Below are 16655 nucleotides of genomic sequence, written 5' to 3'. Positions count from 1 at the left end.
ATAGCTATGAATACCAATACTTGTTCATGAATACTTTACAGTTTATATCTAGGATTGCATTAAGAACCATGCCATGTAATTGCTTAACTGGAAACATTTAAATAATATTTTCGGTCAAAAAGAAAACCATGGAAAACATTGTAAACAATGACAAGTCTGGGTCTGCCAGTTTGGTGACTGGCGTTGTTAAGAACAATCTACATCTTCTGTGTAGATCACCAATTTAGAGAACCCAATTTTACAACCAGCATGGCTGCCAGGGACTATTTCCAATCCAGAATCAATTTCATGCTACCTGAACTTCTATGACATGGATTGAATCCCAGCAGCCCTTAATTTTCTTGGATCCATCACCAGCTTTCTTGATAAGGACCACGCCCGCAAAACCATGGTCCAGGTCCCATAGATACACAGAGGAAACTCCACCCTCAAAGTACCTAGACACGCAATATTGAAATATTTCACCATTGCTTTCATCAAACAATAAACAATTAATGATTAAATGTCTACTTCAATGTCATATGACCAATATTGCAGAGTAATGACCAGTAATGTGCCAAATATTGTAATATACTATTAACTCCTTAATTCTTACATTTCTCTAAATTGGTCAAAAGCATTGTTCGCTTCGATCTCCAGCTTCCGTAGCCTGTCTGAAGGCATGGTGCCATCATCAAGGGGTGGGTCGTATGTGTTGCTCCATGGTGATCTGGAAACATAGAAAACTGAATGTCATGCAATACACGGAGGTCTCTTAAACAAAAGCAAAAGTTGTCCTCTCAGGGCAATGCTAAATGACTGATGCTAAACTTTAAAGGGTTGACTGAATTACACACCATAGCAGACCACAATGACACCAATGCTACAATCAATTTTAAACACAGCACATGATGGCATCAGTAAAAACAATCAAGAGTTACTGGGAACTAGCAATTTTCCAAGAACTGACACCACTAGATCAGTCGAAGCAATCTTATTATTATAATTCATATGTGATGGAATCTCAGATATACACAACCATCTGGGGACAGATTGAGCAATGATTCCCCACACCCCTGCAGCATGGTGCCCCACCTACCTGTAGGAGTCCCCATCACGGTTGTAGTCACACAGCAAGAAGTCTTTTCCCACTGTCTTATCCCTGGCAATCTTTAACGGCTGGTCCACAGAGGAAAGGAGGTCCTCACACAAAGCTGGCACCTAGAGAATGGAGACAGAAACTTTTGTTATGCTGTGATAAGATTCCTGGAGAACTTGTAGTAAGTCTGGCTTTACAGGGAAGCTAAAATGTTTCTGATGAAGTTGCACCTCTCTTGTTTCTCATTGTCAACTGTGTCTCTTGTCAGATCTGTCAGTAACCCATGCTTGTTGTAAAAGGCAACTATCAGGATTGGATGGCCACACTTGCTGACTTGGTTGACATGTCAATTGTCATCGGTTCCCAAATGCATATATCGATGCTCCTGCTGTTGATCACTGGACTGTCTGGTGCAGACTCAATTATTTACAGATCACCATCATGAAGCTAGAATACTGCTAAGTGTGGCATAAAAATAACCTCACTCACCCCTGATGAGAAGGGTGTCTATCCCTGGCCTGTAATATTCAACTCACCAAATCTATAAGCTCGCTGAGGTTCTTTTCTATCTGTTGGGGAGGAAGTCTGCGCATCAAATCTAATGCACAATCAAGTTGTTGCTCTGTCTGTAAAAAAAAGATGAAGGCAATGAAGTGTAAAAACTAAAAAAGTCCCTTGCTATCTTTGCAACATTTTCTTTCCACAGATGCAACGCAAGTCAAATCTTCCCACTTAACCTATATCCTAACATGGCTGCTCACGGAGCGAAGGTTAAGGATTCATGATTGGTTGCAACCAGATTTAGTTGTGCAATCAGCAAACGTTCTTTCAAAAGTGATCATTCGCAAAACCTTGGTAATTTCCATGTGATTCAGCTAGCCATTAAATGTCTTATGTGTCACAGTCACAGATCTGTCATTGGCAGAGGTGGGATATTTGTGGCCCCACTTTCAATTGCTAGTTTCTGATTTTCAGTTAACCATGAAAAATACCCTCTCTGTCCTTTGCATATTGATCAACTAAGTCCACAACAGCTGCCATATTGGATCGAAGTTGATGTAACGCGTTTTAATTGGACAGAAAAGGGAGATAACTCCTGTTGTGACTTTTTGTCGCCAGGAGATTTTACGAGAACCAGGAAATATGTCCGCATTAGAACAGAGGTTACATGAGAAGATGAGACTTGAGAATATGTTCGCATTGATTTTATGATGAAGTAGCAATATTAGTAAAGGAATCTAATTGGGGCCTAAAGGCCAGGAATACTGTCAGAACTTGTTTACTTGGCATGTAAATTCCATTTAACTTCAGCAAGGATGTGCCTGTGAAGGACCATGTTAGAATTGATCTTCAGTAATCCATGCTTGTCGTAAGAGGCGACTAAGGGGTTGGTTAATCAGACTTGCTGACTTGGTTGACACATGAGTTCCAAATTGCACAGATCTATGCACATTCTGTTTATCACTGGACTGCGTGTTCCAGACTCGACTATTTACAGACTGCCATCATACATATAGCTGGAATACTGGCTGAGTGTGGCATAAAACTCTCACTGTCAGCATGAATGTGTACAATGCTGATACCGAACACCCATCTTGTGCTCTAGTCTTTTGAGAGCCCAAATCATTGATTCAGAGATGAAAATGTCCCTTCTGTTTGTTTCGTTTCACACTGCATTCATGTTAGACGAATACAACCTGAATTTGTTGAACTAAACATATATCTGTCATTGGAATATGATTCCTGAAGCAGAATGTGCCATATGAAATGCGCAAAAGTCTAAAACATTATTTTTATTTATGTTGTGTAAATCACAGGAACAGAATACAGTAGAAACTGTCTAAACCGGCAGTCATCAGGACTGAAAAAATAATCCAGTTTAGACAGCATGCCGGATTGTCAAGCTGATGTCAAATATACAGATGGCAACAGATGGCACTGAGATTTTATACCGGTGTTGACAACTTGCCAGATTGGATAGATATTGGTTTTGACAGCTTCTACTGTAAAAAGTGAGATCTTGCAAATATAACCATCATGTGACAGACCTACTTTTTTATTTGGTTGCAGATTTTGCTGTGGTTCATCCCTGAAAGAATCATTCTGCCCTGCTTGTGATAAGAATGTTATTATTTTCAGCTGACTTGACAACCTGTATTTACCATCGTGATGAACTAGCCTGATAAGCCACTGAGAGACTGCAAGAATATAGACCTGAGTTTAATGCAATCAAATGAAACTAGTGACAAACATAAGTCCCAAGATTATATTACCTCTATACCATAGTTAAATCACACAAATATTTACTTACCAAGTAATTATTGCTTTGATCGTGTTGTAATTATTACCATCTGATTGAACTCTAATAATATATATCCTAATTCTTGAGTCAAACCAGTCCAGTCACACTGATTAAGTGTATTTAACAAGCTTCGGTAATCAGTCACGCTAATCTCTTCAAGGCAATGATCACTCAACCATGAATACACATCAATCAAACATTGGAGTGTTGGAGAGATACATTTAGCTAATGTTTACGTATGCTTTCACTTAAACTTCATTGATATGGATTATTAGTACAGCTGCTTCCAATGCAAAATTGAAATCTCTGGATTGGCTATTACTTGGACCATACTATATCAAACATCACCCATGAAAGGTTATTCAACATGTTTAAATTGTAACAAAGAAATAAGAATGGTATGTAGTTCTGGTTTTTTTAACAGGTGTGATAAGATTGACAGTTTAATTGTTGAGTAAAATTAAATCTGGTATATCTTTAGTACAGAAGAGTGTAGCACAGTGTACTTATAGATCAATAATTACAAGGGGGTTGGCATGGGTATATTCAAGAGCTGGTACACTACATATTGTGGAATAAAACTACATCTTCATTGTAAAGATGTGTAAACATTCCATGTCCATGTTGTCAGTTATTTGCTTTGAACAATGTAAGGAAATGTCACGGGAAATAATGAGTTTCCTTTGTGGAAGTGTCTTGTAGAACTTGAGCATGTACACTTAGCTACAATATCATCAAGGGGTGCCTCGCTATTGACTATCATTATCAAGGTTTTTTCTCACAGCTTTATTTCTATAATGGAGTGAAAACATGCTGAAAATATTATCATGGCTTTCTCTTGATTGATTAACTTTACGAGAAAAGAAAAATGATTAAGACAGTACTCATAATCAGGCTTTTATAATGCTTATGCATGAGAAATGAAAGCATATATCTTTACAGAAAGTGTTTTAAAAGAGATTGGATTGACATGATCACCAAATCAATCAGACTTGGTGTACTGTCTATTATCAAGCGAGATAATATTTACAGACGAGATACTTACAGACATCTTAATGCCAAGAGCAAATGTGAAGAATTATGTCATTGTTTATGTGGATTTCTTATCAGTCCTATAACAGACCATGACAAGCATTGTAATTTCTTAGAAACAAATCAGAACTGACAATAACTTTACATGAGATTGAGAAACTATCCCAAACGATAAACATGATAAATCGAAGATCACATGACGATCAACGCTTTGAATACTCTGTCTACATGTTTTGCAGATTTGAATGCACTTGATGTTCTTTTAAACCAACTTGCTTTAATCTTTCGTTTGATTCAAGTACTTCCTAGATTTGAACATCGACCATTATCCCATAAATCTTGAACTGAGTCATGTCGTTTATTGACAGCTGCGAGTTTATCTGGTTGTGGAACTCATGTGACATTCTGACAAACACTCACAAACGATGGTCAGATATATGAGCGAAACAATTAACTAGTAAAATATGCTTCTTACCAGCACAAACAATAAATCATGCATATTATAAGACTGACACATTCTGTTTCCACCGTGTGAAATTATTCTGATGATAAGCTTCATATTATTTCGTAGTCCGCCCCTTCCGGCCGGCGAAAACACCTGCTAAAATATAATCATGGTACTAAACAATACTGATAATATGCATCGGAGTGTCGAAATAACCCCCAGATACCCTGGCAAAGTATTTCAGACAGTCTTACCATTGTTGAGCTGTATGTGAAGGTAGACTTGCAAACCCGTTACGAATCAGGAAGCAATGGACAGCTCCGCACTACCTCCAAAATGGCGTCTATATCCGGGCATTTCGACTCGGGATTCCCCTGGAATGCTTCGGGCGTCTCCGTATACGATGCGAAATCATCCGAATGGGGGCTTTTCCAGAAAATTGGCCAATGAAAATTAGCGTAGTATTTATTTCCATTTTTGGAAAGGAAATTACTGTACTATATTCCCATCACTAATGATGCGTGGTCAAGCAGGTGCGCGATTTAGGTTTCAGTCGGACACATTTTCTTACATGATATATCAGCTTATTTTGTATGATATTAACAAGAACTGTAAACGAGAACTGTTTTCATTCCTCTTGTCGATGAAATATCCTCTACAGTATTAAGCAATTAAAGGAAATATATTATGTTCAGTAATGTGTGTTACGTGATATCATGCCACACTGAAAAGTAATTGATAACTCTGAAAAGGTCTTATTAGTCTTTCACTAAGTACATGCATACATGTGTATGTACTGTTCTTTTGTCAAATTAACTGATAAAAGCGACATTGTAGATAGTTGTAACACAAGCCCTGTCTGATATTTTTCATAGTTTCATGTGGTGTTTTTTCGTAAACACGGGGTAAATAAAACGTAAGAGTCTTTTGTTTTACATGTATTGCAATTGTGTGTCTTTTCTGACACTGACATCACTTACATTTTCCTCATGTTGAATATGAAGAAAATGACAGGCACCTATGTCACGTGATTTCCGGTTGAAGATAAACATAGCGCTTTCCTACCTTAAGGTGTTCGACCTGATTAATTTTCGAAGTATTCCATCGATTTCACCGAGAGGGCGGGGCTCTGGATAAAGAATTTATACCATAGTGTTTTAGGTAAGAGAAGCAAACACTAAATTGCATATGTGACTCTCTGAAAGAACCAATGATGCATGTTTTGGCTGAAGGATGTACACAAGTTGATACGGTCACACTAAAATTACATTCAGGTGTCGGTAAACCTGAAGGATCCGAACACATGGTCCAGCTTCCGCGATTTCACCCCCAACCGGCACCAGACCACATATAGTCAGAAAATGTGTGGATGTTCCAAAACATGGTCGACTTTGACCTTCATATATGTGATTTATCAGACGGCTGTAATTTCATGCAAATTTTACATCGATCTCAATTAATTACTGGCCTTTGAACATCATTGGTCCTCGTTATTGCAGGTGCCAACTCATTGTAGACCTCATAATTTGTATCTTTATTCTGATTTCTGTGTCTTCTGTAAAATTTGATATTTACCATTACAATTTACATGTTTGAAAAGGGTGAGTTTTCAGCATGTTTGTTTTAGAATTGTTGGAGTGAGGTAATTACCACAGATTATACATCAAGCAGGAGATTTGGTTATTTGTCTTTAGTGGCAGACATGGAAACATGGTATGACCATCCGTGTGGGTGTAGGCTAATTTCATGTATAGACCATCCATGCATTGTGTAATGTTGAAGGTGTGAGTTATGGTGAAGCCTCTAGACACACCCTCTGTTGCAAATTTGTAACTCCTCTTGACATACCAGAAAGTGTTATAATGAGTTATACAATTGCTTAAGGAATGTCATGTAAATGAAGTACAGAATGAGTTAAGATAATTATACTGATACTATCCTTACATATATTAAGCCAAAAAACAACAAAAACAAAAAACTTCTTTCATTTTGCACTTTTCACAATGTAGCTTAGAAGGAGGGTTGAAATTAATTTGATTTCTTGATAAGAGTTCCACAAGTAACCCTGGTTTGTAATGTATTCTATTTATTTTGATTATTTGGTGTGTTACGGTTAGGGTAGGCTTTCTATATAAAACATCTATTCTAAAGCATAGAGTGACAATAAAAATGGGAGTTACAGGCACATATCTTTTGATTTCTGTTGATGTTACAGTTTTGCCAGTGTAAATATAAATCTTTTGGGTTTTTATTTTTTAGGTTGAAATGTTTGCTTTCTTTGTTATGTGTTCATTACTTATTCCATCTTGCTTTCCCACAAAAACAACATGCTAAAAATAGCATAAACCCATAAATAGAGTCTGTTGCAAAAAAGCCTTTCCATACAGTGCTGAAAGGCAAGATATGTAATAACAAAATCTCTGATCATGATGTAGGTATATTACATCAGTATAGAAATGTTATCATGGTTCAGTTATTCTTTATGTTTTGCTTCCAGTACGAGGATTCATTATTTGATTTCCTTAATTTTAAGGGATACTGAATTAGATTATCCTTTCTTCATTTCCAGTTTTCGGTTTTAGTATTTTAGCTCACTTACATCAAATGAATGTGTGTATGGATTGTTATCTGACATATTTTTGTTATCTCCTGAAACTATAATAAATACCTATGTGAGACATGATGTTCATGTTCAGTTTGAAAATGTCATTTTGGCCATTGCACAGGCAACCCTAGGTTGTGTCAAAATGAATTTATGCATGAAATTTCAGAAGAGCATATTATGCAATGATTGGACATGATATTGACCTCGACACATGATTTGCTTTTACCAGTTTCCACATATTATTGACATCTCAGTTGAAGCTACAAAGCTGATGGAGCTGAGACTTTATTTCGGGCTGGGATGGATCCAAAATTTCAACCCTACCCCGCTTTTACCCTACCCTACCCCCTATTACCCTATCTTACCCAGATACCTGTTATGTCAGTTCCTGACATCAGATTTGCAAGATATGACTATATATTCTTTAGCTCTGAGGCTAAATTTCAAGTTTTTCATTATCTTAACCATGTAAATCTAAATCTTCAAAGAAAATACAACCTTTTCATCATGAAAGATTAACCTATTACATTGTTTTGTCCATTATTCACATCATAACGGGCTGGGTACTGAGATGGGTACTTGGGTTCATCTCATTACCCAGCCTTTCCGAGTATCCGTGTTACCTGTCTCAGCCCTACTTTGAGTCATCACATGTATGTTGTTGATTTTTCATGTGGTCACAGAATTCCGATCTTATTTACATCATGGCTTCCACAGCTGCAACATTGAAACTAACATTTCTTGTCATCACTCTGCCACATTTGTATGTATCATTGTGAAATTTTAAAACAGATATGCAGTTTGTTTTGGACTGTCAAATCTATTACATCTTTGGGAATTTCTGAATTGTAATCAGTCTTCAAACTTTCACCTTCCGCATATATTTCTTGCGTCATTGCATTGCTTGTTGCCCACCATGCCTAAAAGGCTGCAAGAGTTGTATACTTCATGGGAAGTTGAGATTGATAATACAATGTGCCATTGAGGTTGACATTCAATGATCGATGACACAAATACCAGCACCTTGGGTATGTACTAGCTGCATGGATATGTATACTATACAAATGTCCTATTATAGTTTTATGTCACCCTTGTTTGTAAAGTGTCAAGTGTACTTCAGGAAATTAGTCCCATATCAAAACACTCCCTGCCCTTGGCACACTGTTATGTATGCTAATCTGTAAGACATGGTATATAGAGGATACTAAACGCCCTTCCGTGTAATACCATTTTGATACTAAATCTTTAACGATTTATCTTAATGAAAATGGTATTTCACGGAAGCGAGTTTAGTATTCTGTTTATTACTCGCCAACATAAATTGACAGAAACTGTGGCGAAATTGCCTGTTGTGTGAGGACACTCAGCTTTCAAATCAAGCAAGGTCTAGTAAAATCGCGACATCAACATTAGCATTGTGACGTCACAACTTTGAACCATTTTGACGTCATACGTCAAGCGGTAGTACACTAGTGTTATAATGAAGTGAACATATTACACTGCAGTATCTTCAACGGGTGAGTAATAAAGTTAGAATAATACTTTGTTTAGTCAACATAAAGTTCTTTGTACATAACTCATGGGATGAAAATCATAAAATCAATATGTGAATAACACAAGAATACTGATGTTTCACTGGAGTGTTCAATATATTCTTGGTCCAGTAATGCCAAAATGATTGAATTATTCTATTTCATACAGCAGAATTCAGCAAGCTGTTACAAGTTGATGAAGATATATAGAAGGAATATGTCACAGTACATCTTTCTGAAAATGGCAAGCAAAGACTCAATATATGTCCATAAATGAAAGTTCTATAGACACCAATCAAAGGTGTATTATTTGAACTTTCACAACAAATTTTATCGTACCTTATGATAGTGTCAAAAATATTTGCATTTGGGACTTCCTTGTGAGGCATTATGGTTTTGGCCGTTCCCCATTTACAAAATCGTATAGTCATTTAACTGTTTTCTTAAAGTGTCATGGTTGTCTGAAGTACCTCACTATGCTATGCAAATCAGTTACCCTGTACGTATTAACATAATTTACTGGTCTTGGTTTGAATCCCAAATTTGTGCTGGTTATAATCCTTGGTCTTCCAGTGCTTTACCAAGATGTGCCTGCAAGTGAGTCATAGCTATTGCCTGCATCTTTGTGTCTCTCCCTGATACATTGTGTCTCCATCTGATACATTGTGTCTCTCCCTGATACATTGTGTCTTTCCCTGATACATTGTGTCTCCATCTGATACATTGTGTTTCTCCCTGATACATTGTGTCTTATCTGATACATTGTGTCGCCATCTGATATATTGTGTCTCCTGATACATTGTGTCTCTATTTGGTACATTGTGTTTTACTGCTAATAGTATACATTGTGTCCCACCTGATACATTGTTTCTCATACATTGTGTATCATCCCTCATGCATTGTGTCTCCCTGATACTTTGTGTCTCCTGAATGATACATTGTGTCTCCATCTGATACATTGTGTTACATTCCCTAATGTTTTATGTCTCCTTATACATTGCGTCTCATCCCTGATGTATTGTGTCTTACCTTGATACATTATATCTCATCTGATACATTGGGTCTCCATCTGATACTTTGTGTCTCCTTCTGATACATTGTGTCTCCTTGTAATCCATTGTTTCTGATACAGAGTTTCGTTTACACTGAAAGTATGTCAATATAACGTATGAAACCATTTAATTACAATATTGAAAAACTGCTTATGCTGAATGCCAAAGATTTCTTTTTCAAGTTGAAACATGCTAAACAAATCAGCTTACAATTTATGACTTCAAAGTGAATACATTACCCAACATCTACTCTTTATTTCATTTTTAATCTTTTTCACTCTGAAACACCCTTTAAAGAAGTCATGAAAAAGTGAAAAAGTTGTTTGGCCTAATGAACACACAGATAAGTTTATCCTGTCAGATAAGATACATAGCACCTGACACGACTCATCCTTACTTATCATTCATGATCATTCATAAACATGGCAGTGATGATCATCCGTACCGGAGGAGGCTGGGAAGATGCCAAAAGTGTTTGGCACAGGGCAGTGGAAGCATCTATTGATCGTGGATTATGAAACTGTCTGTTTCTGTAGCGCATGGTGACCAGTTGAGTCTTTGTAATGAAGTGGCAGAGGATTCTGTTTTACTGGTAGGCATGTGTTTAATGTCATGTTTTGTGGTTTATTGGTACCATCATGGATACTTGTGACTGGAAGTTTCCTGTGTTGTCGGAGGCTTTCATTGCTGCAGAGTGATTCAGAAAATGGCTCCGTGCTGTAAATGTGATTTCTCAGATTGCCTCGCTATCTTGTATGTATTATTTTTTCAGAGTGTTATATTGGTGTATATTTCCATGAAAAATGTTGTGAGATGGTCAGTGATGGTTTCAGGTCTGGAATTTGCGCAAGTGAATTTTTAAAAAATGTGTAGAACATTTTCAGCTTTTGCTCGAGTTATTGGGGATGATTTTTTTCTGAGCATCATAGTGTGATTCAGGAAGTGATAGTACTGTGATACTCGTATTATACGAACATGTCTATGTAGTGATGATGATGATGATGATGATGATGATGATGGTGATGATGCAGTGTTCGTTGTTTGTGATGAGGTAGTCTTGTGGTTAAAGCTTTGCTTGAATGCCCTACATTGATACGGTATATTAAGTTCTGTTGTGGTGCCTCATACTGTGATGAGGATGGAGTATTGTAAACAGTGCCCAAACTCTCTTTCATGTTTCCAGACGCGAGTACAGGTCTACCAGAATTTATGAACTAAACCATGTCAGCCAGAAAATATTATTAGGTCAGCACATTTAAATAGCCTCAGTCTTTTTCTAGGTCTGAATATCAATAGAAAATGTGGGAACATAGGATCTTCTTTCTATCTAGAATATCTTTATTAAGCGAGAATAACTGTATTTCATGTGTAACAGAATCTCAAAATTCATAAGGTAGTACCTGATAAAAAACCCGTAGATAAAAAAAGGACTAGAGAAACTGACTTTTTGTCTTATATAATGACAAATTTATGTGATTATTTATAGTCTAAAAGTCCCAGAAGGTAGAAACACTGAACTTAAAAATGTTTATAGAGGTGTTTATGTCATGAGAATCTGTGCAGATGATATCTTTAGCATGTTTAGAAAGAGTTCTTAAATTGATTGTGAATTAACAATGTATATTATAATAAATATACTGAAAATTGCATTGACCCAGTAGTGAGTGATTGTAGTATTACGCTGAATAAAGCAATATTTCAGCAACGTCTAGGTGATGATACAAGAAATGGACTTCGCATATGGTGCCTATGTGGGGAATTGAACTCAGGTCTTCAGTGCAAACACTTAAACAACTAAGCCACCCTACCACCCCTAACCTTGCAGTGAATACCATAGACATGTTAGTCACTGATACTGGTAAAGGTCAGTTGACAATCCTGCTTCAAACAAACAAAAATGGATACACATAGAAAGTACCGAAGAATAGCCATTGCTGTTGCTTATTTTGCAGTTACCCTCATGCATCAAAATTAATTTGTGAGATATGCTGACTAACTCAAACTCATTTTCTGAGGATGGTTGCAATTTGTTTCATGAATGGTCAAGGGTGAGGGGTGGTGGTCACAGAGAAGAATTCATCTTTGGAAGTTTTTATTCCACAGTTGAGGTGTAACCAACCAACTAATTATTTACTAAATACCATCACACAATCTATTCAGATTTACTAATTACTCGAACTGTTACGTTCAGATGAATGAACCATGAAGGTCCCGGGGTAGAATAGGCCTTTAACAACCCATGCCTGCCATAAAAGGCGACTATGCTTGTCGTAAGAGGCGACTAACAGGATTGGGTGGTCAGGCTCGCTGATTTGGTTGACACATGTCATCGGCTCCCAATTGCGCAGATCAATGCTCATGTTGTTGATCATTGGATTGTGTAGTCCAGACTCAATTATCTACAGACCACCTCCATATAGCTAGAATATTGCTGAGTGCGGCGTAAAACTAAACACTCACTCACTCACTCACTCACTCACTCACTCACTCACTCACTCAGATGAATGAAGTAATGAGGTCATACACCATTTCAAATCTTTTCTGCACCATGGAGGGCATTGGGGTAGCCAAGTGGTTAAAAGATTTGATTGTCATGCCAAAGGCCCAGGTTCGATTTTCCACATACACTGGACAAAAATGCTGATGTTTCTTTTAAAATTATGAATAATGATCCATCTATTCATTGACATACTGATAAAAGTCATAAGAATACTAATATTCTGAACTTATATTGTTCAGTATATGTGAAGCCTACTTCTGGTGTCCCCCTCCCCCCATTCCTCTGTGATAGTACTGGAATATTGCTAAAAACTCTGTAAAACCAACACACTCACCTCCCTCAGTCACTCACTCCTGAGCCATGGAATTTTCAGTCTTAAATCATACTATTCATAAGAGATAATTATAGCCATTTATTGCCATGATACTAACCATTTCACAGTATTGAATCATGATAGGCAATAAATCATCACTGACCTTGAGAGGTGATTACTGCCATTTTATTGCATTGTGATCATATCCAGCAATTCATGATATTGTACATAGCACAGTCTATGTGTCAGTCAAGATGACAATTGCTAATTTATTACCCTAAAAGCATGCTCAGTTGATTGAGGTTAGTTGTTTACCAAGTAGAATAGAGTGGCAGGTTGAATTGTACATGTTGTAGAGGAATATGTTCAATCTGCATCTGTTGTAATGAGAAGATAACCATTGTTAACTCCTATTCCATAGTCCCAAAACAGATAGTGAATATGTACCCAATTCCCTAGCAGATATTTGATACAACAGGCCTGAATAGGATGCAGAGGAAATAAAGTAAAGCTACTTTTTGTTTACTGTTTATCAATGTCATGATGATTATTATGTTTCACAAAACATGCTTTTGAGACTGGGGCTGACGAAGGTTTATGTAACAAACAATTGTAAAATGTAAATTAGTTTGAAATCCCTTTAATCACAATTTTCAACAGATGAGATTTAAGCAAACACATCTACACATGCAATATGGATTATTTTTTTTATTCATAAGAGATGACATGGGATCTGGTGGTCAGGCTCGCTGACATGGTTGACACATGTTGTTCCAGTGGCTTCGGTTGATGTTCATGCTGTTGATCACTGGATTGTCTTGTCTAGCCTCGATTATTACCAGACCGTCGCCATAAAGCAAGACTGTTGCCAAGTGTTCCCAACAATGTTAAATTAGTGATGCCGCCTTATACATTGGGATAACATTATATCAGTACATTTTTAGCAATATTATTTTTTTACAATTTTTATTGCTATGAATGTATTGATGTATATTGTATTTGAAACAACTTGGATCACTACATGCAAAGGTGAGATACAGTTTACAGGTTCAGATTTAGTTTGACTCAAAAGCCATATAGTATATTTGATGCTATTCACTTAGCAACAGATGGCATCTTTTGACGTCCACAATACTTTTGAAAATCTCTTTGAAATGTTTTATATGTATGGTGTAAATCACATTTCGTGTTATACCTGTAGCACAAAAGGAGGTGAACTGTAATATTTTTTTATAAAGCGGGGATAATTTTGCAACCTTCATGATTATTGTGACTACAAACCAAAAACTGTTCAGAATATCTTGCAACATAATTGTGTGCCATGTTGGTATTTTGGGTATATGTTATATGTAATATGTTGAGATGCATTTGATAGTATGTCAGTATATCAATACTGCATGCTGTGTAATCCATTGTGTTGAGTGATATGATAGGGAACTCTTCATGCTGTCATAGAAATGTCTGTCCAGTCACTTCGACTAATGATTTCGAATCAATTTCAGCACACACTGACCAGGAAGTGAATTGCCTTAACACTGTGGCTGACTCTACCTTAATTTACTTCCCTAATATTTCCCTGCCGATCAATATGACACCTGTAATTAAATGGAATCTCATTAGACTCCTGTCTGTAGTTTGTGTAGCTGCTGTTCTTGTACAGTGGAGGATGAGACAAGGCATGTGCCACAAGGCCACATTATGGAAAATATATGATGCTTGATATGGAAGTCAGTGTTATTCATGACTGAAAATGTGTGAAGATACGATTAAGAATTGGCCTTCAGCAACCCATGATGTTGTAAGAGGCGAGTAATGAATAGCATGGTCAGACTTGCTGACTTTGTTTATGTTTGTTGGGGGGACAGTGGAGTATGTTTGATTTAAAGGTATGTCTGTTGTAATGTGAAGAATCACCACATTTAAATCATATGAACTTACTTTGTCTACACTGCCATAATGAATGAAATGTATTCATATGAAAAACATATGGCAAGGCCTTGAACTGCTTTTGAGTAATGGGACAGTGGGTAGAGTAACCCTGCAGTTGAAAGTCTTTGCTTATCACACCGAAGACCCAGGTTCGACTCCTGAAACATTGTTACAATATGCAAAGACCATTTCTGTGATATTGCTGGAATATTGCTGAAATCAGCATAAGACAAAACTCACTTTTGACATGAAGTATATATTTTCTATTCTTCCATGGATTGGTGAAATGCGCAAATTTGATTGGTCAATGAATAAAAATAGACACTATCAATTTTGAATACTTAACACAAGATGTCTTCTTATAACCTGAAAACAAAATATTTTTTCATGGCCTGAAAGGGATCACTATGTACAAAGCGTACATACCAATTGACCTAATTATGGCTTTATCTTAATGAGGTTAGGTGAGACCTTCTCATTAGGAAATCAGGCTTCATTAATCAATCTAGATGGACAGACCATGTTAATTAGACTCCGTCACCTATAGTGCTGCACCTTTCAGAATAAATATCATTGAAGGGTTACCTGTCACACTGTAATTATCCTAAAAACTGGGATTGCAAAATTATTTATGATGGCTGACATGTTAGGCGTTTATGTTCTCCCTTTAATTCAATGTGAAGATAGTCTAGACATCCATTAGGGGGTGTAGACTCTTCTGTAATCCATTATTTATCCTCTTGGATTGTTGTAACTGATATACCATGTACTTCCGTACTGACAACATAGTTTTTTTTATTTTTGTAACCAGATATGATACACATTGAGATGTTGTTTAAATTTCAACAATAAAATATTGATAGGAGTAAATGATATTTTCAGTTTTGATAGCTCTTTGTGTAAAGTATTATTCCAAGTATGGCCAATTTATTATTGTTGCCATAGAGACCATGATGTAATGTTTAAAGTTTTCCACAGATAAAGGGGCGGTGGGTAGCCTAGTGGACAATGCGTTCGCTCGTCACGCCAAAGGCCTGGGTTCGATTCCCCACGTGGGTACAATGTGTGAAGCCCATTTGCAGGTGTCCCCCACTGTGATATTGCTGGAATATTGCTAGAAAGCGGCCTAAAACTAAACTCACTCACTCCCCAGATAAAATGAAAATCTTGATTAGTTCTTTAAACTGTGTAATTGTCATTTTGTTTCGTTATTATTACACTTGTGTTTATAAATGCTCCTTAAATAAGTTCTTTGGTGTGTGTCACTTACATGACAACAGATAAAGGTGGTGGATAAGTGACAGATATTAGTTTGCAATCAGGGAGATTGTGTGTCAATGATAACTGGTGGGCATAACAGGCCAATGCATATTTTTGTCAGGGATGATTTTACAGTCAACTAGTGTTAAAACGAACTCAAAGGAAACAGTAATCTTAATTCTTAGGGAGTAAGTAAGGTTAGTTTTATGCTGCTTATAGGAATATTCAAACAATATCGTGGCAAGTGCCACAAGAAATGGGCTTCACACATTGTACCCATGTGGAGAATCAAACCCGGGTTTTCAGTGCAACAGTCCACTTGGCTACCCCACTGCCCTTATAGTTTGTAGTAACTATAGTTTGTTATATACCACTAGTTTTAAGCATACAGTAAATGGTTCCTTTTGTCAGTCGGTTTGTTAAAAGTATGTATGTAACATATACTTTGCATCAAAAGCATAGCCTCACGAGAGTGAATATAGCCACTTATTTCAGCCAACTGTTCTAAACTAAATTTTGCAACATATTCCATACTGTTCAAAAGAACTGTTTACACATGAATTGAAGAACTTACTGAAAATTGGCGAATTCTTAACAAAACTTTTAC

General features: G+C 36.8%; 2 protein-coding genes across 5 annotated transcripts in view; one reads left to right on the top strand and one right to left on the bottom strand.

Moving 5' to 3' along the window:
* LOC137267918 (F-actin-capping protein subunit beta) overlaps positions 1 to 16655 on the bottom strand; it is a 384252-nt gene that overhangs the window by 3134 nt on the left and 364463 nt on the right. The window contains exons 1-5 of one of the 2 annotated variants that reach the window (XM_067802368.1): positions 5112 to 5228; positions 1615 to 1704; positions 1079 to 1200; positions 596 to 709; positions 296 to 437 (exon numbers count right to left, since the gene is read on the bottom strand). In XM_067802368.1, the coding sequence (XP_067658469.1) occupies positions 296 to 437; positions 596 to 709; positions 1079 to 1200; positions 1615 to 1704; positions 5112 to 5114 (471 nt within the window). In that variant the 5' untranslated portion in view covers positions 5115 to 5228. Of the gene's footprint in view, positions 1 to 295; positions 438 to 595; positions 710 to 1078; positions 1201 to 1614; positions 1705 to 5111; positions 5229 to 16655 lie in introns of those variants that run through there. The other variant, XM_067802369.1, reaches the window with a different exon arrangement.
* Positions 5888 to 16655, top strand: part of LOC137267914 (protein kinase C iota type-like) — a 76802-nt gene continuing 66034 nt past the window's right edge. For all 3 annotated transcript variants that reach the window (XM_067802359.1, XM_067802358.1, XM_067802360.1), the window contains exon 1: positions 5888 to 6018. The gene's annotated coding sequence lies outside the window, so the exon portion shown is untranslated. The remainder of the gene's footprint in view (positions 6019 to 16655) is intronic.

The sequence above is a fragment of the Haliotis asinina genome, chromosome 16, assembly GCF_037392515.1.
Source record: "Haliotis asinina isolate JCU_RB_2024 chromosome 16, JCU_Hal_asi_v2, whole genome shotgun sequence".
NCBI lineage: Eukaryota > Metazoa > Mollusca > Gastropoda > Lepetellida > Haliotidae > Haliotis > Haliotis asinina.
The sequence above is the reverse complement of the archived record's forward strand: the minus strand, read 5'-3'. Positions and strand labels throughout refer to the sequence as shown.